Here is a 27,390-nt window from a genome sequence, read left to right as displayed (position 1 = left end):
CTTGCTTGGAACTAACACCCTTTCCCCTCAAAATACATACCGGTAATAAAGAGCTTGAATATGAAACTGCAAGCAGTGTTGTATTCTGCAAAACTATGGTCTGATGATTAAACAGTTAAAAAAACCAAAAACAGTATTTTAGCAGAAGTGTGATTGTCACTGGCCTGCTTAAGATGAGTTGCAATATACGTCCAGGCAAATAAATAGGTAGGTTGCAGTTCCTCCTGAGAAAGCTCCATAACCTATCCTTAAATTGAATAGATACTGCAATCTCTCACTGATGAAGCATGGAGGGAAACAATGGCAAGCATGTCCTGAACTTCTCTTTTTGTGAGGAAAAACCAACCAGGTGTCCTGCAGATGATACTGGCCTCCACCATCACTCAACCCCAGCCAATGTGGCCAATGGTTAGAGATGATGGGAATTGTAGTTTATTAACCTTGGGACCATTTTGGCTATCCTGCTCTAGTATATTATTTTGCTTGTTCAACTCCTCTTTCTGGTTCTGTGTTAAGGCCAACAGTAAAAGTACATGAAGGCTCTTGTACCGCCATCCACCCACTGGCGCTCTTAAAGATTGTTAGCAAAGGGAAAGGAGATGTGGACTAGATCCTGTATACTACTTTAGAACATCTCAGCCACTGAACCCCCCATTATACAACACATGTATAACATGCCAGCATCACATGCAGTATCTCCTGAATGATGAAGCACCCCCCGAAACTCCAGTCAGCCGCAATGATATAGAAGAGCCCTGCCACAGGCCTGTAAGGTACATAAAGTTTCCACCTGCTTCTATGTGCTTAGTACCTGACAAAGGCCCATCAGGTGAATTTGTAGATGTGCTGGGTGGACTGCTGGAAGATAGGATGGTAGAGAGTTGGGCTTCAGCCTCAGGCTCCAAATGCAGCTTTCCAGGCCTCTCTTTGTGCATACCCTCCAACATTTCTCTGATGAAAATAGGGACATCCCATTTCATAATGATAATTTTACTATTTATACCCCACACATCTTACTGGGTTGCCCCAGCAACTCTGGGCAGCTTCCAACATATATGAAAACAACATTAAACATAAAAAATATACAGGGCTGCCTTCAGCGGTCTTCTAAAGGTTGTATAGTTACTTACCACCACCTTGGCTCGAAGGTCACAGAACTCTATACCCTCCAACATTTCTCCAATGAAAATAAAGACGTCCTAAGGAAAAGGGGGACGTCCTAAGGAAAAGGGGGACATTCTGGGATCAAATCAGAAACTGGGATGGTTTCTGTTAATCTGGGACTGTCCCTGGAAAATAGGGACACTTAGAGGGTCTGTGTGTGGTCCTCATAACTCTCCACAGGGCATTTTCTTCATAGGCCCTACTTTGCAACCCAAGTATTTCTGTCTTTCTAGACTGCTTCCTTGAAGTCCAGCAATGCCACTCCGTTCTCTGAATGGTGGGTAAAGTGGGGTGTGTGAGTGTATGCAAAAACTAGCCTGCTGTCCAAAGTTAAAATTTACATCACTTGCTCCACCAACTTCTGCCTCCGATCCAACACACCACTAGCAGATGACCCTCAGAAGGCTGTCTTGAAGGGAGTGTGGCTCCTCAGGCTCTGAAAGGTTCCTCAGCTATGCTGTACTGTAATTGCAAAACACCTGAGATCCACTATAAAGATAAAACTATGGGAGGCGTACACAGCATTTAAGAAATCACACAAGGTGTAATAAATCGTAGCCCACATCTCTGGCAGGTATCGTTCACTTTGACAGCTTCCTACCATAGTGGCAAAAGAAGAGAAGAAGAGGAGTTTGGATTTGATGTCCCGCTTTATCACTACCCGAAGGAGTCTCAAAGCGGCTAACATTCTCCTTTCCCTTCCTCCCCCACAACAAACACTCTGTGAGGTGAGTGGGGCTGAGAGACTTAAGAGAAGTGTGACTGGCCCAAGGTCACCCAGCAGCTGCAAGTGGAGGAACGGGGAATCGAACCCAGTTCACCAGATTACGGGTCCACTGCTCTTAACCACTACACCACACTGGCTCTCAAAAGCAGTACACGGTCTAAGCTGGAGCTCCTGTGGTCAGCCGCTTCTGCTAAGAAACTCATGTTGTTGTTTAGTCGTGTCCGACTCTTCATGACCCCATGGACCAGAGCACGCCAGGAAACACATAGCAAGAGATAAACCCAAAGGAAACCAGGAAGTATTCCCAACAACTAAGTGGACCCCCTGGGGTGGGGTTGAATGCTAGTTTTACCCAACTCCAGCTTCAGACTGCCTCTGTGTTCAAATTCTAACAGCAAAATATATTTTTCTGTCTCTCCTACAAACTGGGGGACAGCCAGGGTTGATCTTACCATTAGATAGAGGGCGTGACTATCTAAGGTTGCTGGCTGTGGGTGTCATTTAAAGTCAGTCAATTGTTGGTTACCTCATTAATTACTATTTTTATTGCTGGGAGGGTGAAAGGCACTTTAAAACTTTCTGCCTCAGGTGCCAAAATAACTTGAACAGCCTTTGGGAACCATGAACCATGACTAGGGGCGTGGGTGCAGATTTGTGGTGCCTTCTGGTGCTCTGCTTCGGGCAAAAGGTTTTGCGTTGTCCTTGAGGATATCACTTTCCAAAAGGTAGAAGTTTCAATCCCTCAAGGAACAGTTCACCTTTTTGTCAAGTCTCTGCTAATCCATGAGGGATGTCAGGCAAAAAGATAAGCCTATTCATTCAAATCAGTTCAACCAAACTCATAACAATAGTTAAACCTTCTTAAGTGTGAATGAGTAGAGCAGTTAGCAATAGTCTCCCACTCCAATTTGAATTTGAACCTGTCCTTGTGCTAAGCTCTTTTGCTAAATTGCCTTTGCTTTTAGAGGTGAGATTCAAGATAAAGTCTTTTCCTGTGGTTGCTCCTAGTCTAGGGAATCTGTTCCTCTGGCACATTTGTTACATGATTACATTACAATCCTTTAGCGCTGTGTAGTTTTAATGATTTATGTTGCCTTTCCTCTTTTTTGTCGCTATTCTTGTTGTAATAAACAGTGTTATTAAACCTCCTTGAGGGCTAACAGGGGTGCTAGCATGTGGATATTTCAAAGATACACCCAGAATTGGCCTCCACAGTAACGGACACACCATTAAAATAGTCTTCATGGAAGTCAATCTTACTCGGCCACAGGTGATCACCAAAGAAGAATATTTTAAGGATAGGACATCTTCATCAGTTTCCCTTGTCTATGCTCAGTTTTGGATAGGAACAAAAGGCCTGTTAGAGAAGTAAAATTGTTTCACCATAGCCAGGGCAGATATTGCTAATAGAATAAGCTTAAACTACACTGTACTTAAAAGAGCTGGCCCAGAAAATTAAAGGGGTCAACAAATTCACTAAAAACCATTAAAAGATTGGGTAAACTGAGTTCAAGAGATGCTGCTACTAAAAAGCCCCTCTTTCATGTCACTACACCTCATTTCAAAAGGTGGCTGCAGTGCTAAGCAGTTTCATATGGGAGTTGTCCTACACAGGTACCTTCTCCCCAGGTTGTATTTGCCTCACAAAAAGCCATTTTACACACACACACACACTCCAAACACACCCTACATAAAAAGGATCAAGACATCCCTCACTGAACAAGAAACGATAATTAGACTGGCCACTATGTTCTTCACTTGCCTCTGGTTCATCTGTACTGTACTCACTTCATGTAATTTCATATTTTCAACAAATGAGTTTCAGTGGGGCAGTGTCTCCCAGCACTGTAGTTCTTCCCCATATCCTAAATGTTTCGTTGCCTCCTCCCCCCTTTTTTAGGTAGTTGCTTATCTCAACACCCACCATATAATATAAAAAAGTTATGTATAAGCATTGGGCTGAAGCATTTTTTTTTTAAAGCAGATGGGATAGAGGGGGCACTTTTCCTCCATAAGTGGCTAGAAAAGAAACTTGTCAAGTCCAATATTCATTTCTTGATGGCTGCACCACATCTTATTAGAGGCTCAATGAAAGGTTGAGGCCACTTCCACAAATGACATTTAAAGCCAAAGGCTAGCAGCTGCTTCCGAAAAAGTGGACCTTAATGTTTTGAATGCCATCTAGTGGTAGGATTATAATAAATACAAGAAATACGTGTTGAGCTAGCCCCCACCAATTCCTAATCACATATGTCTGTGTTTTAGAGATTAGTAAAATAATCAAGTTGCAGTATGACTCCTAGTGGATTAATGCAATGTCTCTGTTGTTGGTTATTAAATTAATAGATATCAATTATTATTATTACTATTAGCCATTAATCAAGAACACAGCTTGGGTTATATACAAGCGCCAAACTAGATGTGCTGGGATTGCACTGTTACTGTCTTCTTATTTAGTTAAAAGCAGTTATGGAGTAAGGCAGATGTGGCTCATGTTCCCAGTTTCTCAAACAATGTTGTGAAAGTTCTCTGCTTCAGGGAACTCCACCTTAAATTGTGGCAGGATCTTCACACAGATGCCCGGGCATGAGGGAAGAGCCCTTGGCTGTGAGAATGTAAACTTGGGCCCGTGTCTTTGGCCTTGTCTTTAACAAAGAAGTGCCTGGATATCTTTCATCCATGTGAACACTGTTTCAAGCACAGTCTTATACCTGAGCTACAAGATATATTTTGTCGCTTCTTCCTATTCAAAAGAAAAACAGCATTCACTTAGTATGCACGCTTGCCTGTTCTTGCATGCTTCCTACATTCCCCACACCTTTTAAGTATAGTTCAATAATCAACCTACACCCAACTGTCACATGAAAATCAGACTCGAAGGGAAAAATCAGGATGCTTCCAGGTGTGAGTTTATTTTAGGATTGGTGCTGTTCACGCACACAAATTTTTGCAGTGTGCTCACAACACTGTAGCTATCAAAATGCAAAGCTATATATTTTTAAAAAAATTAATCCAATATCCTTTTACTGTTACTAAATATAACCTGTTATACATCTGCGGTGTGGAAGCTTTATTTCTGGCAGTCCAAAAAACACAAGGGAGATTAGCTCCATCAGTTTTTACATGTTGATGGCACATTCGAATTTTAACAATTTGGTTAAGGGAGCTGTTTTATCAACACCACACAGTATGTGTGGGAGAACACTGAGACTACAACTATAGTATGGACATCAAGTTTTTAAAGAATAAAGTAAATACATAGCGATGAGGTGAGCTCCCTTTGCTCGGTCCCAGCTCTTGCCAACCTAGCAGTTTGAAAGCACGTCAAAGTGCAAGTAGATAAATAGGTACCGCTCCAGTGGGAAAGTAAACGGCGTTTCTGTGCGCTGCTCTGATTCGCCAGAAGAGGCTTAGTCATGCTGGCCACATGATCCGGAAGCTCTACGCCGGCTCCCTCAGCCAATAAAGCGAGATGAGCGTCACAACCCCAGAGTCGGCCACAACTGGACCTAATGGTCAGGGGTCCCTTTACCTTTACCTTTTAGTTAGGTGATTATTACAGTTGCTCCAGACCTTGGTATTTGAGGGGGATTCCCCACTTGCTTTCACGTTTTTTGTTGTTTTGTTTTTCACATTCAAGCAGTATATAAATTTTATGAAATAAAAGTATTTTATTTATAAAACCAAACATAAATTGATACTGCATCTTCCCCCAAAAGCCTCAATTTTGCCAGTTGTGACTCAAGGCTGGTAACATTTGAACTGCCCACTGGTGTGGATGGCAATCAGCAGAATAAACCGACTGAAAATGCAGGTATGTATGCATGAAACATGTGCACAGAAAAGTCAGATCATCATCCGAATGATCTGCTTGTGGTATAAGGCTTCCAACCTTTGGATTAAAACAACTGTCTTCAGTTCTGGTTTTAATGCTGAGAAGCTAGCAAAAAAGGCATTCCCTAGAGAATTTTTCTCTGCTAAGTACCATATATTTAAACACTAGGGACAAGTGAAAATAATCCCAGTCCAAAAAAAAGGGGGGGCTATTTTAGAACTTGGTAAAGGCAGCATTTACACAGTTCTTTAACCAGGGACAAAAGTAATTAACAATCCTAATTTGAAATAAACCAGGCAGGTTCTGTTTAAAATCCTTCCTCATTTACATAAAGAAGAATGTATCTCTTGCTTTCCACATATTTTATCTTGACACAAAGGGCTGCTCCCTCCACAGAGTGCTCAGTGTAGAACTGGGTGGTGCTGACATCACCACCAAAGATGGCAGGTTAACTCTGAGCTCCTGCCTCTTGAACAGCATTAAATGTACAATTTACACCACTTACTCATTGGTCCTCAGCAAAGATCACAAGGAATGGTATCCGCCACATCTCTGAATAAATAAAGAAATCTTCACAGCTATGTTGCTATCAGAGAATGAGGGGTAAGTGACACATTAACTGAAGAAGGAACAATAGGTCCTGAGATGGCTAAAAGCCTTAAAAACTACCCAAAAAGAGACAAGACCTCCTGAATACATAACTAAAATGCACAGTGATCTAGTTTCTAAATGGAATGCAGTAATAAAAGCATTAGGTGCAGGGGTCAGCAAACGTTTTCAGCAGGGGGCTGGTCCACTCCACTGTCCCTCAGACCTTGTGGGGGGGGGGACTATTTTTTTGGGGGGGGGGAATGAACGAATTCATATTCCCCACAAATAACCCAGAGATGCATTTTAAGTAAAAGCACACATTCTACTCATGTAAAAACACGCTGACTGCCTGCGGGCTGGATTTAGAAGGCAATTGGGCCGGATCTGGCCCCCATGCCTTAGTTTGCCTACCCATGCATTAGGGGATGGTATCAATGATCCATCAAAATGGAGAATACCGCCCAAACCACAAGTGGGGCCATGCGTATGGACGTTGAACTCTCCCCTTTGTTAGCAATCAAAATCAGATCAGATCAAACTATATCAGGTATTTTCATTAACAGCACACAACATAAAATACGCATGTTTGCAGATGACATCTTACTACTGTTCACAAACCCAGAAAGAAATCAGTCATATAAGGAATGAACTTAATAACAGCATTTGGGCAGGTCTTCAAATCAATGCTCAAAAATCAGTAATTCTGTGCTTTAACATAAACACAGAAAGCACAGAACAAAACAGGCATATCAACACATTATAAAATACAATGAAATTTTTATACCAAAGAATTAAAAACCAATAGAAAAATTTAACTATAATCCTTTAGAATGGAAGATATACAAGGAGCTTATGAACTGGTCAAAATTAAATATAGCATGATTAAGCAAGATTGCAACAATCAAAATGAATACATTACTTCCACTGACATACTTATTCCAAGTACTACCCATACCACTAACTTGCAACAAGATTCAAAACTGGCAAAACAAAATCCTACTAATTAATTTATACACAATGGCAAAATATCCAGGTTATCAAAAATTGTATTGTATGAACCAAACAAGGAGGGCTTGGGATCCCTTAGTGGCAGACAAAAAATTGGCAGAGGACAAGAAAGTTACAGTAAGGTTCAGCTTTATATCATTTGTGCCCTCCTCACACTCAACTCCAACCCCACCGACAACTCATGGCTCTTTATGGAAGGACTCACTCAACTGACAAAAGTGGATATATCAAAAGAAGAACTTTATTTGAGCTTTTGTATGCCTCTCTGTTTGGGTTATTCTTATTGCTCATTGTTTATGTGTTTGCATTATGAAAAACAGAAATAAAAATAAGAATTCTTGAAAAAAGAACTGTAGCACTGCAATTCAATGCAATTTCAATATCAGTACACATTTGCATTAGAGAATTCTGTACAAGTGAATTTGTTCAAGTGCTTCTCTATCAGCAACTTCTTCGAAAAACACATCGTAGTCCAACGGCAGAGCTTCCACCCATTGGCTGAGCTGAATGTCGACCTGAAAAGAAATTAAAATTTCATATTTGCACCTGCTTTCCAGTGAATACAGACCTCTTGACTACTGATGAAGGCAGGTAATAAAAGGTTAGCAAAATAAAATATTATTCTGCTGCAGGACTAACATAGGTAAGGTTTGCAATGTACATGTGTGTTTTCAATATCTTGTGATGGATTTGGGACTGCAGTATTGGTAGTTTTCACACATTGCTATCTCTCTCAACTATATCATTGCAAATGATAGTACTGTGGCCCTCAGTGAACTGATCAAAATCACAGTTTCATCTTGCCATTGACACATGTTGCTTCCCCCCACCCCGGTCCTTCTTTCTCACAGGTATAATCATTAAGAACCTGAGGGGAGAAGCAGGCAGTTTGCTAGCACTATGCTCAGATCTTCCCAAAGCGCCAAATATGAGACCTACTGGCAGGAAGCCATGGGACCTCCATGGTCCTCTCTCTTGCCACCAACCTCATTGATCTAGGAGGTGGACACACAAGGAGGGCTCCTGTTGCAGATCTCAAAAAAGATTTTCCCATAAAGACTTGACTGCAGAAAAGTTTGAAAAATAACTACTTACCTGAAGCTCCGAAAGAGATTTCTCAAGGCTTGGCAACGTCACTAATAAGGAACCTTTCTTTCTTACATTTTGCCTGATAAATTTCCAGGATCTAGGGGAAAGTAAGTTTAGATTTCACTTGCTTGTGCAACCCTGATGGAAAATTACTTGCTTAGCACAAACTGACATGTTCCAACAAAGTGTAGCTATTATCATCCATCATTTGGCATTTGTGCTCCGAGAGAAAAATACTCGAAGCTTCGCTTGGCCTGCATGAGCATTACAGCCTCTTTGATATGTGCCTGACATATATGCAAAATTATTTTATAGTACAATATTATTATGAAGTGTACCCCACTGTTTGTGGGAAATAATATTAACCAGATTTATAAAACATCTATATTTTGAAAAATACAAAAAGAAATATTACCAATGTTGATAACAGGTTGCATCTACCACCACATAAGCACAAGGCACCTCAATACAATGGATTTTCCCTTCCCATCCTACAGCCCTGTATCCCATCCCCAAAAGCCTCTAGGGTTAGTGGGGCTTACCAAACATTGTAGAATGGGTCATCCAGGGTCACAGTGTATGTGTTAATTGAATTGCTTGGAATTGGGTCAAGGAACTTGTACCAAATAATAGCTGCAATCCCAGCCTCAGGCAATGTCACATATCTGCCACTGCATAACAAGAGAGGAAATTGGCTGGCTCTCATTTGAGGCAACTATTATCACAGCTGCTGCGAGGACAGGGATGTGAAACCTGTGGCCTTCCAGCTGCGGGGGACTAAAACACTCCAACCTCCTGGCCATGCTGGTTGGGGCTGGTAGGTGTTGGTAGTTTAACAACTATATTGAGAGCTCTTTTCCTTGTCGTTGCTGATAGGGATTTGTATGGCTCTTACGTCCATAATTTATTCCACTCTTCTTCCTCTATGTCTAAATTCCAATTTACCACCCACCAACTTCTTAAATTTTGCTGTGGGCAAAATTGTACCTCTGTAATAATTTTGTGCATGGATGAAATTAGACATTACGCCACTATGTTTCCTCCCACTATTATTTTCTCATAGGTTGTTAACTGCCTGGTAGCTTCATTTTTTACTTTTGCACTTATAGGATCACCATCAGTTTCCAGGTTTTCTAATATTGTCCACTGGACTCCTTTATTAGCTGACATTAAATGTATCATATATCGCTTAAACGACTTGCTTCACAATAACTACTTGAGTTTGAGAGTCTGGAACTTACGTTTTTCTTAAATATACATTTCAATTCTAGCTATTTAAAAGAGGAGAAACATGTGTAAGTCTAAACGTATCCTCAGGAATGTATTCCTAGTTTCTAAAAACTTCAGGAACACATATCTTACCTGGCCTGTTCTGAGCTGTCAAGGAAATATTCGAAAACATTATTCATCACAACAATGTCAGCACTCTGAAGAAGTGACGCCTGAGTACAAATGTCTGCATGAAGTACCTGAAGGGGAAAAATCTGTAAGCTTCTAACATGAAAGATCATCTGGCAACAAACTCAAATACTGAAATTAGCCCCCTCCTCCCACTGTTCTGGGGGTTCTCCCCCAAAAAAGCCAATTTTTGAAGATGCAGTGGCATAAAGGAGGAAAAAGTCATCTTGTACAAACAGAAGGCTTTGCACAGGGCTTCTGCTGATGAGTGCATTTGGTGAATCCTACCTAAGACTTCCCCACCTAATTTATTTCAGCAGCTGCTTCACTTTACAGTGACACAGCTACTGAAACGAAAGGGTGGCAAGAACAGCTGGGTCAAGGAACTGCTCCTATCTTATCAGCTGATTGGGGGTGTGTGATACTGCTTTGTGCTTGGTTCCTGCTTTGCACAGCACTTTAATGACTCCTGACAACCAGCTGATTGATGGCTGCTTTGTCCAAAATGGTCTCACAGGCCCAACAGGACACCTGGTGGGCTAAGGTTGGTCAGCAGGCCAGAGGTTCCCTGACCCTGACCCTAAGCAAGCCACTTACTCTTGGCCTCAGCCTTCCCATTTGCAATATGGGTGTAAAAATACTGACCTTTCTTATTGAATTATACATATTACCACAAAATTGCACACATAAAGTGCTTGGAACACCTAATTATACAAATATTAAATAATATTATTCTTTTCTTGTTGGTCAAACCTTAAAATCATCTTAAACCTTTTTCATTGTTTCAATATTAAGAATATTCAATATTAAGAATATTGAATATCCTCCAGCCTCCGTTTAACTCTAGAGCTGAGTGTATAGGCTGCTGTGGAGTTGGTTTGAATCACATGATGGTTTGTAATCATTTACAAACTTCAACTATTTGAGGTATCCTACCAGGTATGTGCATGACTGCGAAGATATTGCAACTCCAATGACATTTTTCTATGAATATTGACTTGCTAGTTCAAAACCTCGCTGTAAATAAAACAAACTAAGAAATATGTTACTACCTTTATTCTTCCATGAAGTTGGTATTTTGCAATGATAACTTCCTGCAACCGGCAAAAGTCTGCATTCATTTCAACACCATAGATCTGAGATGCTGAGCTATAAAAGTAGCCCTAAAAGAAAAGCCAGTGTAGATAAACAGATATATATATATATATATATATATATATATATATATATATGGACTGAAATGAAATGTTAAGCTTTACTGATATATATATATATATATATATATATATATATATATATATATATATATAATGAGATTGTAAGAATCTTAGAAAGTTTCAGGCCCTGTTCCAGAGGGCTTGGTAGCAAGTGCTCAAAATAGTGTTTAGCCCTACAATAGAAAGTCTACCCTGCCATAATAATTTATCTTATAAATTAGAATAAATGTTTCACAATAGGCTTGATCAACTTACCGCATTTTTCGCCCTATAAGATGCACTTTCCCCCCTCCAAAAATGAAGGGGAAATGTGTGTGCGTCCTATGGGGCGAATGCAGGCTTTCGCTGAAGCCTGGAGAGCGAGAGGGGTCGGTGCGCACCGACCCCTCTCGCTCTCCAGGCTTCAGGAAGCTATCCGCAAGCCTTGCAAGCCCAGTGGGAGTTCCCACGGGCTTGCAAGGCTTGCGGGCAGCAGCCTGCAGCCCGAAGCGCGCTGCACAGCGCGCCCCGGGCTTGGTCCCCCGACCTGGTCTAAAGGCTGGCGGCGGGGAGAAGCGCTGTCCCCCGACCTGGTCTGAAGGCTGGTGGCGGGGAGAAGCGCGCTTCTCCCCGCTGCCAGCTCCACAAGCTCGGGGAACAGCGGGGAGGCGGAGCGTCCTATGGGGTGAAAAATACGGTATATGGATATAACATGATAAATGCTAGAAACCCACATATTAAGATGCCCCTAAATGATAACTACAGTGGTGCCTCGCAAGACGAAATTAATTCGTTCCGCAAGTCTCTTCGTCTTGCGAGTTTTTCGTCTTGCGATGCACGGTTTCCCATAGGAATGTATTGAAAATCAATTAATGCGTTCCTAGGGAAACCGCCTTCAGACCAGGTCCGGGGACAGTCTGTCCCTGGACCTCTTCTGAAGGCTGGGGGGGGGGGACAAGGGCTTTTCTTCCCACCCCCAGCATTTTAAAAAACCCCGGGACAGCGGAGGACTTCTCCGCTGTCCGGGGCGATTTAAAAGCCCCTGGGAAGGCAGGCAGGGGGGACAAAGACTTTTGCCCCCCGCCCGCCTTCAGAAGGTGTTCCCGCCCCCCCGCCCGGCTTCGGAGCAGCGTTCCGAAGCCCGGCGGCGGGGGCAGGTGTTCCCGCCCCCCCGCCCGGCTTCGGAGCATCGTTCCGAAGCCCGGCGGCGGGGGCAGGTGTTCCCGCCCTGCCGCCCGGCTTCGGAGCATCGTTCCGAAGCCCGGCGGCGGCGGGAGGAGGCGTTCCCGCCCCACCGCCCGGCTTCGGAGGAGGTCCGAGGACAGTGGGGAAGACGCGCCGCACTTCCCCGCTGTCCCGGATATTTCCCTATGGGCTGTCGTCTTGCGAAGCAAGCCCATAGGGAAATTCGTCTTGCGAAGCGCCTCCAAAACGGAAAACCCTTTCGTCTAGCGAGCTTTCCGTCTTGCGAGGCGTTCGTCTTGCGAGGTACCACTGTATTACAGCTTTCTGAAACTCTTAACCATCTGGCTAGAAAAACAGTCTATTCAGATTAAATAATGGCAGATTGCCACTTCTGTAAATAGAAGCAAAGAATATGATGAAAAGAACTATTTTTAAAAATATGAGTTATGCTTTATCTGGAGGATATATTCCATTTTTAACACCATAAAGTTTCAGCTTTCCAAATGTTAACAAGTGTTTCTAATTTAAGATAAATTTAGCAAAAATTGACACTGCATCTACTTCATTTGTTATTCCAGGAAATAAGGGAATGCCAAGAAATAACTGAATCCTTTACACAAGTGTTCAGAGTATCTAGGAAGGTATTCCAAGGAAGAAAAGCTCCCCTTTCTGATCAAGATTATGCCCATGGGGGCAGCTTAATATTTTTAAAGAACTCCTTAAGACCTTTTGATAAAATGCTATGGTCCTATGCTTTTCTTTTGTTTATTTATTAAGGGGTTTTTATCCTGCCTTCCTTAATCTGAAGGAGCACTTAAGGGATCAATGTCAGTCAATCAAACCATAAGATAATACAACAACAGTAACCAAAGAACTGACTATAACAAATTCAGGTTCAGGCAGGAGACAAGCCAAAATCTTGCTTAAGCAACACAGACATTACCTGATGATACTACATAATTGGGAGGAGTAGTAGACTTTCTCTGTAGTCTCTGATAAGGAAGAGTTTAGCTAGGTAAGCAACTGCTAATTTTTCTTGGTAACAAGGGGAACATATTGAAATATGAGGCTGTCTTGGATCTTTTGAAGTATCTACACTGACTTGCAGAAGCTGTTCAGTGTCTGAGGCCTGTGCTCTACTATTAAATTCCAGCCCTTCCCTAAGGCTGTAGCCTAGGAAGGCACACACGAAGTTTGAGAACCAAAATTATACACAGATGTCTACTTTACGGTGAAGCAAAGCATGACTGCAAAACTGAACCTGGGCAATGGCTTCCTGATATCTATTTCCTATAAACTGCTGAAACAATTCTTTTAACTATTGAGCGGGATGAAGAAACCTGAGCTGGATTTGCCCAAAACTAAAAAAAAAAGTATCACCAGCCCAGCCCCCCTCATTATCCAGAGACTTATTGGGCAGTTATAATAACAAAGTGGCTGTAATATGTCATTGCACCCGTGTCTTTCTGGCTTAGAGAGGAGAATGTAGTCATATCACATCTGGGTTTGGAGTAAGATGTCCAGTAGTATACCACTCATGTTGTGAACAAAATTTTGAGCAAGGTAGGTTATAACATTAAGCAGCGTGTCTGCAGGACAACACATAGCACAGAAGCATAGAATAACCACCAGAAACAGGAAAAAAGATACATCGCAGGAAATTGTTAAAAAATTCCTGGACTGGGTTTTACCCCAAAGAGGACCGCACCAAGTCTGGAACCAATGTCAACCACCACCTTTCCTGTCAGATCAGGCAGTACATGCCGAAAGAGAAACTTCAGTTCCGAGATGGAAAAGGAATGAGAAATGAACTCTGGGAAAGAAGAGCAAAATAATTTTAAATATGCCGCCTTGCTGGAACAATAATCAAACACTGCTGAATGTTTAGTAGAACATGGATTAAAACACCTTTCCAACAAGAATTATCATTTTCCCACTTGTCTGCTGAGAATAATATCTCCACCACATTCACATCTTTATAATTTTGAGTAAAACATCAGACTGGACATGATCCTGTATTTCTTTACTTAAAAAGTAACCTTAATAATACAGGGTGAGACTGTAGCATTGGACACATTTCCCACTCAATTTTAAGTAATATAGCATAAATTAAGTGCAACCTCTGAAGAGTAAACGGTTTAAATGATACTTTGTGAGATCTTAACTGTCTAGTAAGTGCTATGGGTCTGCTTCACATTGTTCTTTGAACAGAATTGTGAACAAAATGAAGAACAGATCAGAGTCCTTTTCACATATGAACACATGGTGGGGAAATCAGGACCACATCCTACAACCTAGAAAGCCATATGTTCAACTGAAAGTCTGAGCAGAGCCTAGGATGCATACACAACTGGTATATATAGATGAGCTCTCTCTGCAAACAGAAACTTGCAAAGGGCAGGGTTCCTAATTAAACATACAAAGCTTTTCTCTGCACAAGTGCAGGCTTCGTTTTTGCATTCCAGCTATCGGTACAGAGCTTGAAAGGGGGGGCCTGCAGATATGAGTCTGCTCTGTCCTCCAGACATTCCCTGAATGCAACTTAGGGTCTTCTCTGTAGTGACATCCTGACTTTGGAACTTTCTCCCTAAAGGGAACTGTTTATGCTCAACTTCAACGGTTTTAGCAAACACACTTTTAACTGGAAAAATTAATGTTGGTGTAATAAACACACACACATTTTAGTTACAAGTTACACCTAAGACATAAACAACCCCACCGATTTACCTGAACTAAAATTAAAAGTTAATTTATGTTTATTGGTTTTGTTCCTTTTTTATAAACTTTATTCCAAATTTTAAAAACAACTACAAAACACAAAGTGCTGTCTTCCAAGACAATACATGTACACATGTTAAGTCTTGCATGCATCAAAATAAACCTGGAAAATCTTTCACATCAGAAATTCAGCTCACTTCAACAGCATTAAGATACCTATTTTCTCCATAGCAGCTGCTGTGGCCAAGATGAAAGGGAGATTACTTTACTATTGTTAATAAACTATATAAATCGAGACCATGCAGTCAAACCCATTTCCCTCTTTATAATGGACTTTCACCTTATTTCCCATTTCATCTGGGAGCACAATAACTTGTTGATGCTTCCGCAGCTCACTCTGAAAAGCATAGTTCCACATCTGACTGAAACCTGAAGCTACTCCATATTTGATTTAGGAGAAAAACATTGGCTCAACTGCATAGGCACACATTGACCAATGCTGTCATTTGGCCTCCAAGTACATCATCTATGTACTTACCTAATGGTGCTGTCCGGTGAGAGCCGCACATTAGACAGTAATATCTGCTCATCTTCCCTTCTTCACACAGTGAGTCAATACAGTCATCATCATAAAGGAATGCATCAATATGAACTGTGGGTTTTGTTTGCTGTTGCAGCTGAAGGAGAAGCATAAAGATGAACATGTATATTAATCAGCATATTTCCCCCAGTACTAGCTGCACACAATTTAAGCCCTAGACTTTCTGTTCCACTACACTCCAAAACTCCCTTCCCCCACAAAGGACCACTTGAAGATTGTGGTGAGTCTTAGCTGGCCACTTCATGATCTTCCTGTCTATTGAACCAATAATAATGCACTGTGCTGGTTGCTCTATGAATTTTAACTGTATTTCTATAGGCACACCATGGAACACCCGAGGGAAGCTCTCAGACCACTGGTGGTCCACAAACCACAGTTTGGGAACCCTTGACCTAAATTATGCCTGTTTCCTCACTATTTTGTACCTCTAATTTAACATGTTTTCTCTGTCTAAGGAGTCAGTATTATATATTATACTGCTGCATCAATGAGTTATATTCACGGCCAGGCGTTTCATTTGGAGACCCCACATTGCTGTCTACTAAGGATGCACTTTGAAGGCGGCAGAGTTTCTGCAGCTATAAATGAGAAATAGATGATAGATAGATAGATAGATTGCATTTACTTGTGTGATACTTAATATGTCACCAGTGCTAGCTGGAATATCTATCTTTGTTATAAAGCAAATATCAAAAGGGGGGAAATTGTGGAGTAATATGAGGAAAGATAGTGACTAATTTTAGCTGATTAAGAGGAGCCAATGGAAGCAAAACTAGTTCCCCCGTAGGCAGAGGACATGTAACCCTCATAACCCAGGTCACACTGTTAGGTGGTAGAAATTCTAGACTCCCTCTCCCGGGCAGCTAAATTCAGTATTTTTGCCCAAAACAAATGAAGATTGCAGCCAGCTATGCTGGTTCATTTGGAGAGGTGGGATCCAAAAATAACTGCAGTATACTGTTTTTATTAGGATTAACTCGGAAGTCACAGTGAGCAAGCTTTTGAATTCTTCAAAACTCTTATTCAGGATAAAAGGTAAAGGGGCCCCTGACCATTAGGTCCAGTCGTGACCGACTCTGGGGTTGCGGCGCTCGTCTCGCTTTATTGGCCGAGGGAGCCAGCGTACAGCTTCCGGGTCATGTGGCCAGCATGGCGAACCAGAGCAGCGCACGGAAACGCCATTTACCTTCCCGTCGGAGCGGTACCTATTCATCTACTTGCACTTTGACGTGCTTTCGAACTGCTCGGTTGGCAGGAGCTGGGACCGAGCAACAGGAGCTCACCCTGTCACGGGGATTCAAACCGCTGACCTTCTGATTGGCAAGTCCTAGGCTCTGTGGTTTAACCCACAGCACCACCCGCGTCCCTACCTTATTCAGTATAGATAGGTGAAATAGAGAAGAAATATGTTTAGAGTATAATAGGGGGGGAAACCCCCAAAGGAACATTTAGGTAGAAGAAGAATTCAGGGGAATTTGAAAACTTGATCAGTGCTTTGTAGTGTTTTATTCTGTTTTTGCTGCTTAGATGATTAAGCATGACCAAGCATCATGACCTACACTGGGCCAATCAGCACAAGGACACTTCTTCAGCAGTTAAAGCTTATTCCCTGCTCTTCTCTTTCTTGAGCTGTTAAGGACAGATGCCCTGGGCTCAAGTTCTGACAGTGACTCAATCAAGTCATTCAGCAACCTGCATCAGACAGAAGTCCCTGATAGTCCTAGTGGTTGACCCAAATCACTAAACCATCTGACAAGGGAAGGCCTCAAAAGCTAAACTTACTTTTTGGAGAGCAAGGTGCTCGGAGCTGAGCATGGCCTCTTTTGGCAAACAATCTCTAAGATCTTCAGCAATACTTCTGAGAATAATATCATCGTTACTGGATGTGAATTCATCAAAGTCATCTACAAAATATATATGTATATATAAATAAATAAATGATCATGTAGCACTATCAGGCATCAACAATATTAATGCAACGGTGACTTGCACACAATACCAGATGTTCAGGATTTTTATTTGAAGAGCTGTTGTACAACTTTTGTTGCTTATTTTTCCTATAGGCGACAGATTTACATGCCGATGACATTACATTTCAAAAAGCACTCGGTTATTTTAAGATTTACTTTAAGGTGTAGAAACCTACCAACACGGCAATCTTTGCTCCCACCAAAGTTATTGTATTTCATTCACTTAGCTATTTAAACATCAAAGATGCTTTTGAAGTATTGGAAGAAGGACAAAAACATGCAACTGCTTGCTTGTACATTTTTAAACACATTTCATATTTGGAAAAAAGGTATAAGCAAAGGTTTGTTGGAACAGTAATTGAGAAAATGGAAAATGGAGGGAAAGCATAGCTCAGTAGTGACATTTATGAGGTATCTTCAACAGTATGAAATATCAATGTGATAAAGTCTCCAAAACTAAGAATTTGACCTGCAGGCTGTTAATATACATTTTATTCCCTGTAGAGCTATTTTCTGCAACGTGGTGACTTCTTCAGCTCAGGCTACCTTCTGTATTATTGCTTACCCTCTTCTTCCCTGAAAATTACTGCCTCTAATAGCAAACTCCCTTGACCAAACAAGACCACTGAGATACAAGAGGCAGGCAGAAGTACAAAAAGCCTTTTAAAAGGTGGGCATGGCTGATATGCAGTGACTGGCTAGAACTGTAAATAGGAAGAATACAGTGCTACCTCGGGTTACATACGCTTCAGGTTACAGACTCCGCTAACCCAGAAATAGTGCTTCAGGTTAAGAACTTTGCTTCAGGATGAGAACAGAAATCATGCTCCAGCAGCGCGGCGGCAGCGGGAGGCCCCATTAGCTAAAGTGGTGCTTCAGGTTAAGAACAGTTTCAGGTTAAGAACAGACCTCCGGAACGAATTAAGTACTTAACCTGAGGTACCACTGTACTGTTAGGATTGAAGGTGCACCGGCAACATTGCCACCTTCCTTTCACCCAGCTACTTAAAGCTCAGACACAATAGAATTCTGCTATGACACAATTTTAAGGCTGCAACCGTAAGACTATTTTAAATCAATTTCTCTTAGCTCAGTAACTCCCCAAAGTAGTTTCAAGCATCGTTATTTGTAGTTACAGTATTTTGGGAAGGAAGGTGGAGGCCAGCATTTCACTGCAAAACTGGTCATACAGGCCCACCCAGTTTACCAATTAAAGGAACATCTTGAGGAGATGTTTTTTTCCTAAGGGAGAAAAAAAAAGGGATTTGAAACCTTGCGGTTACTCCAGTATGAAAGTGGCAGGCAAAACCCAGCAACAACTGAAATCCCACATGAGCTAAAAATGCATCCTATCTCAGTGGCTGTTGTAAGTGTGGCTACAGAAAGTACCATGGGTTATACCCAATGTTGCCATTGCTCAAGTGTCCCCACACAGTGGGGTTTCCTGGCTGCAGCTCCTTGCGAACTCTTAAAATATGTTCAAGAGGACTGGTGGCCTGCAGGCAGGTGAGAGGAGAGGCAGGGGAAGTTTGTTCGCACGGAATGGGATGCAACTCTATAATTAGCTAACTTTTTCTTTAGCCATCTTTCCAAGCATATAGATACAGTAGATGTGCTCCGGTAGCAAGCAACTCTTTGCTACTTCCACAAGATCTTCAAGAAGGGTTACAGACTCAAAGTTGAATATGCATGTTTACTGTCCTCATGCTGACACGGAAAACCTTGACAGAAAAAAATGCACCCCTCAGCCAGCTAGATTGAAACCAAGATAACTGAAGTGCCATTCTGTTTGCTTCCCTTCAGCTCAGCAAAAACCTCCACAATAGGCTTGAGGCTGATATGAGCTCCCATACACCCTTCATACCAGAACACACTGCAGAACCTAAAATGCCTCTGGACTCAGGAGATAAAATGATATCTCTGATGGTGTACAAGCGCTGCCACATGAAGAGAAAATAATATCAGAGACAAGTTGTAGTAATCTGCAGTTGCTGACGCACACTTACGTGCATGAAAGGGTTATTCTGATCCCAACAAGGATGGAACTCAGCAGGTTCCCAGCAGCCTTTGCTTCCTCACCCCACCCCTGTGTTCCTTGAAGAAGCTGGGAGCCAAGCATGGCTCCCAGCTGAAGAAAAACCACATGAATGAAAAATCTCTCTGAAAATTTTTCACAGCCTGCGTCTTCTGCATGATTCATTTGTGTAAGAAGACAAATGTCTTTCCTTTGGAACCTTTTCTTCTTACTTTACTGCCAACAGATGGAGAGTTGTTTGCTGAAACTCTGAGTAAAATATTCACTTATTTGCAATGCTGTGTCTGTGATTTATTCTAGCCTAAGTATTTTGTGGGAAATATTTAAAGGTGAACGAGGGCAGATGTAAAATCAAATGGAGTTTTAATGTGCTTGGAGCAATCACCATTGTGCTAACTCTGCTATGAGAAAGTACAGTGGTGCCTCGCAAGACGAAATTAATCCGTTCCGCGAGCTTCTTCGTCTAGCGGTTTCTTCGTCTTGCAAAGCAACCCTATTAGCGGCTTAGCGGCTTAGCGCTATTAGCGGTTTAGCGGCTATTAAAGGCTTAGCGGCTATTAAAGGCTTAGCGGATTAGCGGCTAAAAGGCTATTAGCGGCTTAGAAAAAGGGGGGGGGGAGCGGAAAAAAATCGGAACACTTGCAAGATGTTTTCGTCTTGCAAAGCAAGCCCATAGGGAAAATCGTCTTGCGAAGCAGCTCAAAAACGGAAAACCCTTTCGACTAGCGGGTTTTCCGTCTTATGAGGCATTCGTCTTGCGGGGCACCACTGTAATACTATCTTCCAAACCTCTCTCCCCCACAAGAAGAGCAGAGCAAGGAGCGAATTCACCCACACTTTATTCTCTCTCTCCCACTCAAGCAGAGAATGTGAGCCAAGTTTCCCTAGAGTTGGCTCCCTGGACTTAGTTCTGGAAGCAGCAATCGCCTTTCATGGATGGAATGTGGAAGCAGAGACCTAAGAAACCTTTATAATCTGTGGCTGTCCTTTATGGGTCAGAGAAAAACAAGGCCTAATAAAAATAACAACAGACTTGCTGAATCTGTCCAGTGGCTCATCTAGCCCAGCATCCTGTTCTCACAGTGAGTAACCAGGCGCCCATGGGAAGTCATATAACAGGACCTGAGTGCAACAACACTTGACTCTCCTTTAGTTTCTAGCACCTGGTAATAAGATGCGCGGGACACAGGTGGCGCTGTAATCTAAACCACTGAGCCTCTTGGGCTTGCTGATCGGAAGGTTGGCAGTTCGAATCTGCGCAATGGGGCGAGTACCTGTTGCTCTGCTCAGCTCCTGCCAACCTAGCAGTTCAAAAACACACCAGTGCAAGTAGATAAATAGGTACCGCTGTGGCAGGAAGGTACAGTAAAAGGTGTTTCTGTGCGCCCTGGCTTCTGTCATGGTGTTCCATTGCACCAGAAGTGGTTTAGTCATGCTGGCCACATGACCCGGAAAGTGGACAAACGCCAGCTCCCTCGGCCTGAAAAGCAAGATGATCACCACACCCCATAGTCACCTTTGGCTGGACTTAACCGTCCAGGGGTCCTTTACCTTTTACCTTTAATGCAACATACATACTCTAGCAGAGAGGGCACCTCCCCTCAGCTTAGCTACCACCCCATGTCAGCTCATGACTGTAGGCTGACAACATTCACCAGTAACATGAGGGCAGCATCTATGTGCAATAGCTGGTATTGATGGGTTTTGAAGGGTTTTCCTGTCTAAACTATGGCTGCATACATTTCTGCCCCCCCAAAGAATCCTGGAATTTGAAGTTTGCTAAGGGTGTTAAAAAAGGGACACGGGTGGCGCTGTGGGTTAAACCACAGAGCCTAGGGCTTGCTGATCAGAAGGTCAGCAGTTCGAATCCCCACGGCGGTGTGAGCTCCTGCTGCTCGGTCCCTGCTCCTGCCAACCTAGCAGTTCGAAAGCACGTCAAAGTGCAAGTAGATAAATAGGTATCGCTCCGGCGGGAAGGTAAACGGTGTTTCTGTGCGCTGCTCTGGTTTGCCAGAAGCGGCTTAGTCATGCTGGCCACATGACCCGGAAGCTGTACTCCGGCTTCCTCGGCCTGTAAAGCGAGATGAGCACTGCAACCCCAGAGTCAGCCACGACTGGACCTAATGGTCAGGGGCCCCTTTCCCTTTAAGGGTGTTAAGTGTGAGCAGATAAATGACAGTTCTCAGGATTCTTCCGGGAAAGTGATATGCTTTAAATATATGACATGCATGCAGTCTATGACTTTACTCTCCTAACCCTGTTCTTTCCCGGCTGCTTGCAAGCAGCTGCTCAAGCAGATTACCTACTTCACTAACTAGAGAAGCAATAGAACAAAGCAAAGGCTATTTCTGTCTCTCCAGCAAAGGATTGCTGCCCCACCCGAAATCCAGGTGAATAGGGTAGATGCCCTCCAGTATTCTGAAATCTGAAACCAGGATCCCAATAACATCAGTTGTAAAACTCTCCCTCAGGAGAAAGAAAAGAAACAGGATGCATTCTCTAAGGCTGTAACATATCTTGCTTGTAATCCTTTGCAGTTACCTGGGAGTAAAACCCATTAAATCCAATGGGCTTTCCTTCTCAGCAGATATGCACAGACTCCGTTCCCATATGCAAACTAGTAGTACAGCACAAATGTTTCTTGAGAAGATGATTGAGATAAAGGGTAACCTACCCTTGTCTCGGAGATGGAAGTAGAGGTGGCCTACATATTCCCTTTATTAAATGTATTTTTAGTTTGCAATTCATTATGTGATTCCAGACAGGTTACAACATAAAACAAGAGCAATTACAGATAGTTAAGTGCAGGTTAAAAATATGGCATTAAAAGTTAAGTCATAAAAACACCCAGAATTACAGCAGGAGTCCAACATCCCACAAATGTATTGGCAAACAACCAGGTCTTCCCCTGGAACTGAAATGCCAAAAGCATTGCTGCTACTCAAGTTTCCAGGGAGAGGATATCCCTCAACTGGGGTACCACCACAGAGGCCTTAATATGTATTACCACATGGTGTATTACCCTCAATTCCAGATAATTAACCCAACAACAAAGATCAGATTCAGAGTTTTTCCTGCTGAATACAGGCCAGTAGTATACAGGCCAAGTCCCATGGTTGTCATAGTTGCATGAAGTCCTAAGCTGGCCATCCCAAGGTGGGTCCAGCACAGATGTTAAAATCATTCAGTGCCTGTCGTCTGTTCAATACTCGTTCATATCTGTTCAGCCAGTGTGGTGCAGTAGTTAAAGCGGTGGACTAAGACCAGGGGTTCAAACCCCACTTCAGCCATGAAGCTGACCATGTGTCAGTTACTGTCTCTTAGTCTAACCTACTTCACAGGGTTCTTCTGAGGATAAAATGGAAGGACGGAAAATCATATCTGCTACCTCCTCAAGCTCCATGAAGGATAGGATGCAAATAAAATAAAATAAAAAAATGAGATTACTGATGATTTCAGGGTGCTATTTGAGCTCATTTGCACCATAATGGGGAAAATGAATTTAAGCCATCAGTAAATTTAGCAACATACACCTCACAGTTTGTGGGAAGACCACACCAACTGCGCAACAGTGAAGGAAGGGTTGCTAAGCAGCTGCCTAAAGATAACAATGTCTATTTCTATTACGGTATAAAACCATGGGGTTTCTGTAATTTGGTAGAACTCCTCTTTTATACTACGTATGCGAAAGGAAAAAGTATTTTAGCGTTTTCTAAGCAAGACTGGTCACAAACTTTTACTGATGCAGCCACCCAAAAATTCTTAATAGCAGCACCACAATGCCATTGTGGGGCAGTGCTGCAAAGATCCAAACACCAGCTGACCAGAGAAAAAATTCACACCAGCTGTAATCAGGGTGCAGGAGAGGAACATCTGGAAAGTAGGTACAAGTAAGGGGCTGTGTTGATGTTGATGGTTCCATATTTTTCAATGTGCTGAGCTCAAATCCATCACCTGCTGGTTACCTGATCTATTAATATAAATCCCAAATGACAACTTGTAATGCTATTTTATTTTAAAATATTTTAAATCTCAAAGTCTGTATTAAGATAACCCAAACTACACATCCCTGTTCATTTGGCCAACAACAGAGGTCAGAGACTCCCAAAGAAACCAGCAGTTGGAGCAGTGCATTTTTTGGGGAGGAGGATATGTTCCCCAATACTACTTGTTCTTTAGTTAGTGGTTGTGGCCAAAAGTCTTCCTCTTGCCATGACATTCATCCTGGAAGAAAGTACTACCTCCCAGCTCCCTTGTTCTTCTGCCTGGTGTATTGCAAGTGTTCTTTGACGACAACTGATTTCAGGTTCAAGATGGAAATAATGTACCCATTACCAGCTTTACATGTGTTAGAGAACATGACTGTTTCAACAACCTAACAGTGGTACCAACATTGTGAGGACGATAACTATTGGGATGAAACAAATAACAGATAATAATAATAATAATAATAATAATAATAATAATAATAATAATAATTTATTTGTACCCCGCCCATCTGGCTGGGTTTCCCCAGCCACTCTGGGCGGCTTCCACAGAGACCAAAAATACATTAAAATGTCACACATTAAAAACTTCCCTGAACAGGGCTGCCTTAAGATGTCTTCTGAATGTCAGGTAGTTGTTTATTGCTTTGACATCTGATGGGAGGGAGTTCCACAGGGCGGGTGCCACTACCGAGAAGGCCCTCTGCCTGGTTCCCTGTAGCTTTGCTTCTCACAATGAGGGAACCGCCAGTAGGCCCTCGGCGCTGTACCTCAGTGTCTGGGCAGAATGATGGGGGTGGAGATGCTCCTTCAGGTATACTGGGCCGAGGCCATTTAATGGCTTTCCATACTGCAAATGTGCACTAATTAATGCTGAGTAATTTCAATTATTAGTTATATTCATAAATACATATTAAGGAATTATGTGACAAGTTTTTCTACATTTCTGCAGTTTATGCCAGGTATTGGGAACAGATGTGGCTAAGTTTCCAGTTTTCATCAACCCTAGACAGCATGGCCAATGATCAGGGGTGAAGGGGTTTGTAATCCAACAATATATGAAGGATCACAGGTTCCTTTATAGTCTGTGCTTCGCTTTAAAACAACAACACACACACACACTTAAGTCTGAAGTGTTGTGACATGTGATTTCAGCACAGGTAATCGATACCTTGCACTCATAAGCAGTTATGATCAATAAATGTATACACAGATAACTGATAATCTGTTATTAACAGCCAAAAAGCAAAAATGCATTAAGTTGCCCAAGGGTTATAAATTTATCAGGTATTGCTACATACTCAACATATTGAAAGCATCTTGATATCAAAAAGGAAACTTCCCCCAATTTTACAGGATTTTGCAGCCCGAATATGAAGAACATGCTATTTTAAGTCTGCATTGGCTTCCAAAACCAGTACATGGCCCTTAGGTCCAGCATCATGCTTCTCATGCCAGCCATCAGATGCCTGCGACAGAAAGTTGATCATGAAGGAAACAGTCCTGACCCTTGCGCTTTTGTACAACCTGGTTACAGAGGTGTACTGACTGGGAACATGAAACATGCAAACTATCATTAGGCTTGGTGGAAGCCAAAGTAACACACTAAATTGGGGCAAGGGAGGGAAGACGGCCCCAAACAACTGGTCGATGACTGAGCATACTTAGTGGGTCCTGAATATTGACCGATTATTGGGGGTGACTGAATTGGGGGAGGGGTATCGTGAACAAGAACACCCCATGCTGCAACATTTTGTTGCAGGTCTCGCTCGTAAGAAAACTGTAATGCAAGCGCAGGAAGAAACAGGTAGTGCAGAAACTGACAGGACCCGAGGAGAAACGTTGCTTACTGGTCGTTCTCATCCAGTGAAGCAGGCGGGGCAGATCCCCCGCCCGCGCACCCCGCAGCACGTTCAAAACAGCCTGGCGAGCCGAAGGGAAATCCATGCTTTACCTACTGAACACACCGCGCATGCGCCGGGAAGACCGCCCTCACTTCACAATCCTGACTGGCGGAATCGATATACGTCAGCAAAGGCTCTGACCTCAGTTCGGCGGCTGAATCCATTTATGTAAAAAAAAAACCCCATCCTTGGTGGACGCATGCGCGGAGCAGTCGCTATGCTCACCAGCCCTGGGAGAAAATGAGGAATCGCTCTCGCCGAGAGATACGCCGAGGCGCTATGACAGACACGGCATAACAGAGCCCCGCCCCTTACGGTGCGTGATGGTGACGCCCAACGCCCCTTGTTGGCAAAGGGCCCGCTTTCTGAAGGTTTTCTGATACGGTATCCAACAGGAATGCGCACAGTGGGTCCCCGCCCCCACCCCGCCAACGGTTTCTGGTTCGCACGTGCAGTTAGCAGAAACGGCCCCGCCCCCGTCATGCGTGGCAAAAGCATGAAAATACAAAGTTACTTAAAATGAACATACGCCAACACCGCGTTAAATAGGCTCCCTTTCATAGAAATAATAATGCTGCTCTGTTTAAAAAAGCTTTACAATAAAGGATCCACATTTCTCACCCTCCAAAAAAAAATCTGGTCACCTTGCTTAAGTTATAAACATCCTTTGGTTCAGCGTTTTGAGAGGGGGCCACTCTTCCATCGTCTCCCAAGGGAAACGGATGCCAACTATTGTTGGTAGCAGCATATCAAAGAACTGGTTTATTTATCTGGCATGCCCTACTATCCATAGATGGCTAACTCAGAAGAACAAGTTTAAGTACGTCCTTTTAAAAATATCCACTGGACACAATACACTTATTGTTTTCTATCCAAGATGATAGTTTCCCGCCCCGCCCCCCTTTCCTTTAAGTAAATGCTTATTTTTAACCTTATTTTTTACTTGCTTAGCGTGCCAAACCAGATCACTTAAGTAGCTGAAATGTTGCTTCGTAAGTGTTGGGGCAGGATTAGACCGGGAACTGACAGAAGCACCGAGTTTCCAAAAGCACGTTTATAATATATTCACAAGCAATTCTTTATTGGGTTTAACAGCGATTTGCAGTTAGTTCACACTCGCTTTTTTGATAGCTAGACGCTTGATTTAAAAAACAAAAAAAAACCAGCGACCCTTAAGCATAATATACGTAGGTGGTTCGCAAATAAAATTAAAACCCTCATAGTTCATTCTTAAAGATTAAAGCCAGATGACGCACATCAACATTTGATGGGGCAAACCGCTTTCGTTCTCACACTTAAGAGGTCAACATACCATTTCCTTTCTGCTTATTTATTTCATAAAACATATGCACCGCTGGATCGTAAAAAAACCCAAAAACTTTAAAGCGGTTTACCAAAGACAAATCATTAAAAGTAAGACAAATTTCCAAACCTGCTTTAAAACAAACAAAACAAAATACTAAAACAGATTACAAGTCTAAAACCCCTACTGGACAATTGCTCTAAAGCTCTGAATCGAAAGGAAACCTCTCCAACCCCGCCTGCGCCCTACAGACGTGCAGTACCCTCCCTCCACCTCTGCACTCTCTGGCGCACGCATGGTTTCAATACCTGGACTCACAGTGGGCGGGGTCTTATAAATGCCCCGGAAGCGGAAGTGCGCGTGGGGTGTTTCCCCCCCTTTTGTGTGAGAGAGGCTGTTAACTTCGCAAGCTCCGTGTAGTGGTGACGTGACATTCTTCCCGGTTATGCTGGGGGAGACTGGAGGGGACGGTGCTCGTTACCGGTGCTGGGCCTGAGTTAACGGCTTCGTGAGGGCTTCCTGTCGCGCGGCTCTCGTCGCGGGGCCGGGCCGGGCCGCCGCCGCTTTAGAGGCAAAAGGAGGGGGGAAGCCGCTGTTCTGGGTGAGTCTTGTGATGGGGCGAGTGGCTGCAGCGCTTGGGTGCGAATAAAAACTTGGCGCTCCTTTCTGGGTTCTGCCCA

At 42.9% G+C, this 27,390-nt stretch overlaps 2 protein-coding genes across 5 annotated transcripts in view; one reads left to right on the top strand and one right to left on the bottom strand.

The window, feature by feature from the left end:
* Positions 1-7,544: 7,544 nt before the first annotated feature.
* LOC310709802 (uncharacterized protein) lies at positions 7,545-26,887 on the bottom strand. 2 transcript variants are annotated; one of them, XM_083509842.1, is made up of 8 exons: positions 26,720-26,887; positions 17,295-17,416; positions 15,450-15,588; positions 13,885-14,006; positions 10,865-10,975; positions 9,777-9,883; positions 8,421-8,511; positions 7,545-7,840 (listed from the first exon to the last, which is right to left on the bottom strand). In XM_083509842.1, the coding sequence occupies exons 1-8, from the start codon at positions 26,751-26,753 to the stop codon at positions 7,724-7,726; spliced, it is 843 nt and encodes a 280-aa protein (XP_083365968.1). In that variant the 5' UTR covers positions 26,754-26,887; the 3' UTR covers positions 7,545-7,723. The 2 variants fall into 2 exon arrangements, with proteins under 2 accessions (XP_083365968.1, XP_083365967.1); XM_083509841.1 differs by lacking the exon at positions 26,720-26,887 and adding an exon at positions 25,354-25,490.
* The window catches only part of SRP54 (signal recognition particle 54), a 16,521-nt gene continuing 14,718 nt past the window's right edge, over positions 25,588-27,390 (top strand). The window contains exon 1 of one of the 3 annotated variants that reach the window (XM_083508775.1): positions 25,588-25,723. The gene's annotated coding sequence lies outside the window, so the exon portion shown is untranslated. Of the gene's footprint in view, positions 25,724-26,994; positions 27,312-27,390 lie in introns of those variants that run through there. The other 2 variants (XM_083508774.1, XM_083508776.1) reach the window with 2 other exon arrangements.

The sequence above is a fragment of the Podarcis liolepis genome (genome assembly GCF_965112155.1).
Source record: "Podarcis liolepis genome assembly, chromosome: 1".
NCBI lineage: Eukaryota > Metazoa > Chordata > Lepidosauria > Squamata > Lacertidae > Podarcis > Podarcis liolepis.
This window is presented reverse-complemented; position numbering and strand designations above follow the sequence as displayed.

Coding starts and splice junctions, on each gene's coding strand:
- LOC310709802 (XM_083509841.1), bottom strand. CDS start 25,450: ATGGATTTCCCTTCGGCTCGCCAGGCTGTTTTGAACGTGCTGCGGGGT. Junction 9,884..10,864: donor AACTTCATGGAAGAATAAAG/GTAGTAACATAT, acceptor TTTCCCCTTCAG/GTACTTCATGCAGACATTTG. Junction 8,512..9,776: donor GACAGCTCAGAACAGGCCAG/GTAAGATATGTG, acceptor ACTTTCCCCTAG/ATCCTGGAAATTTATCAGGC.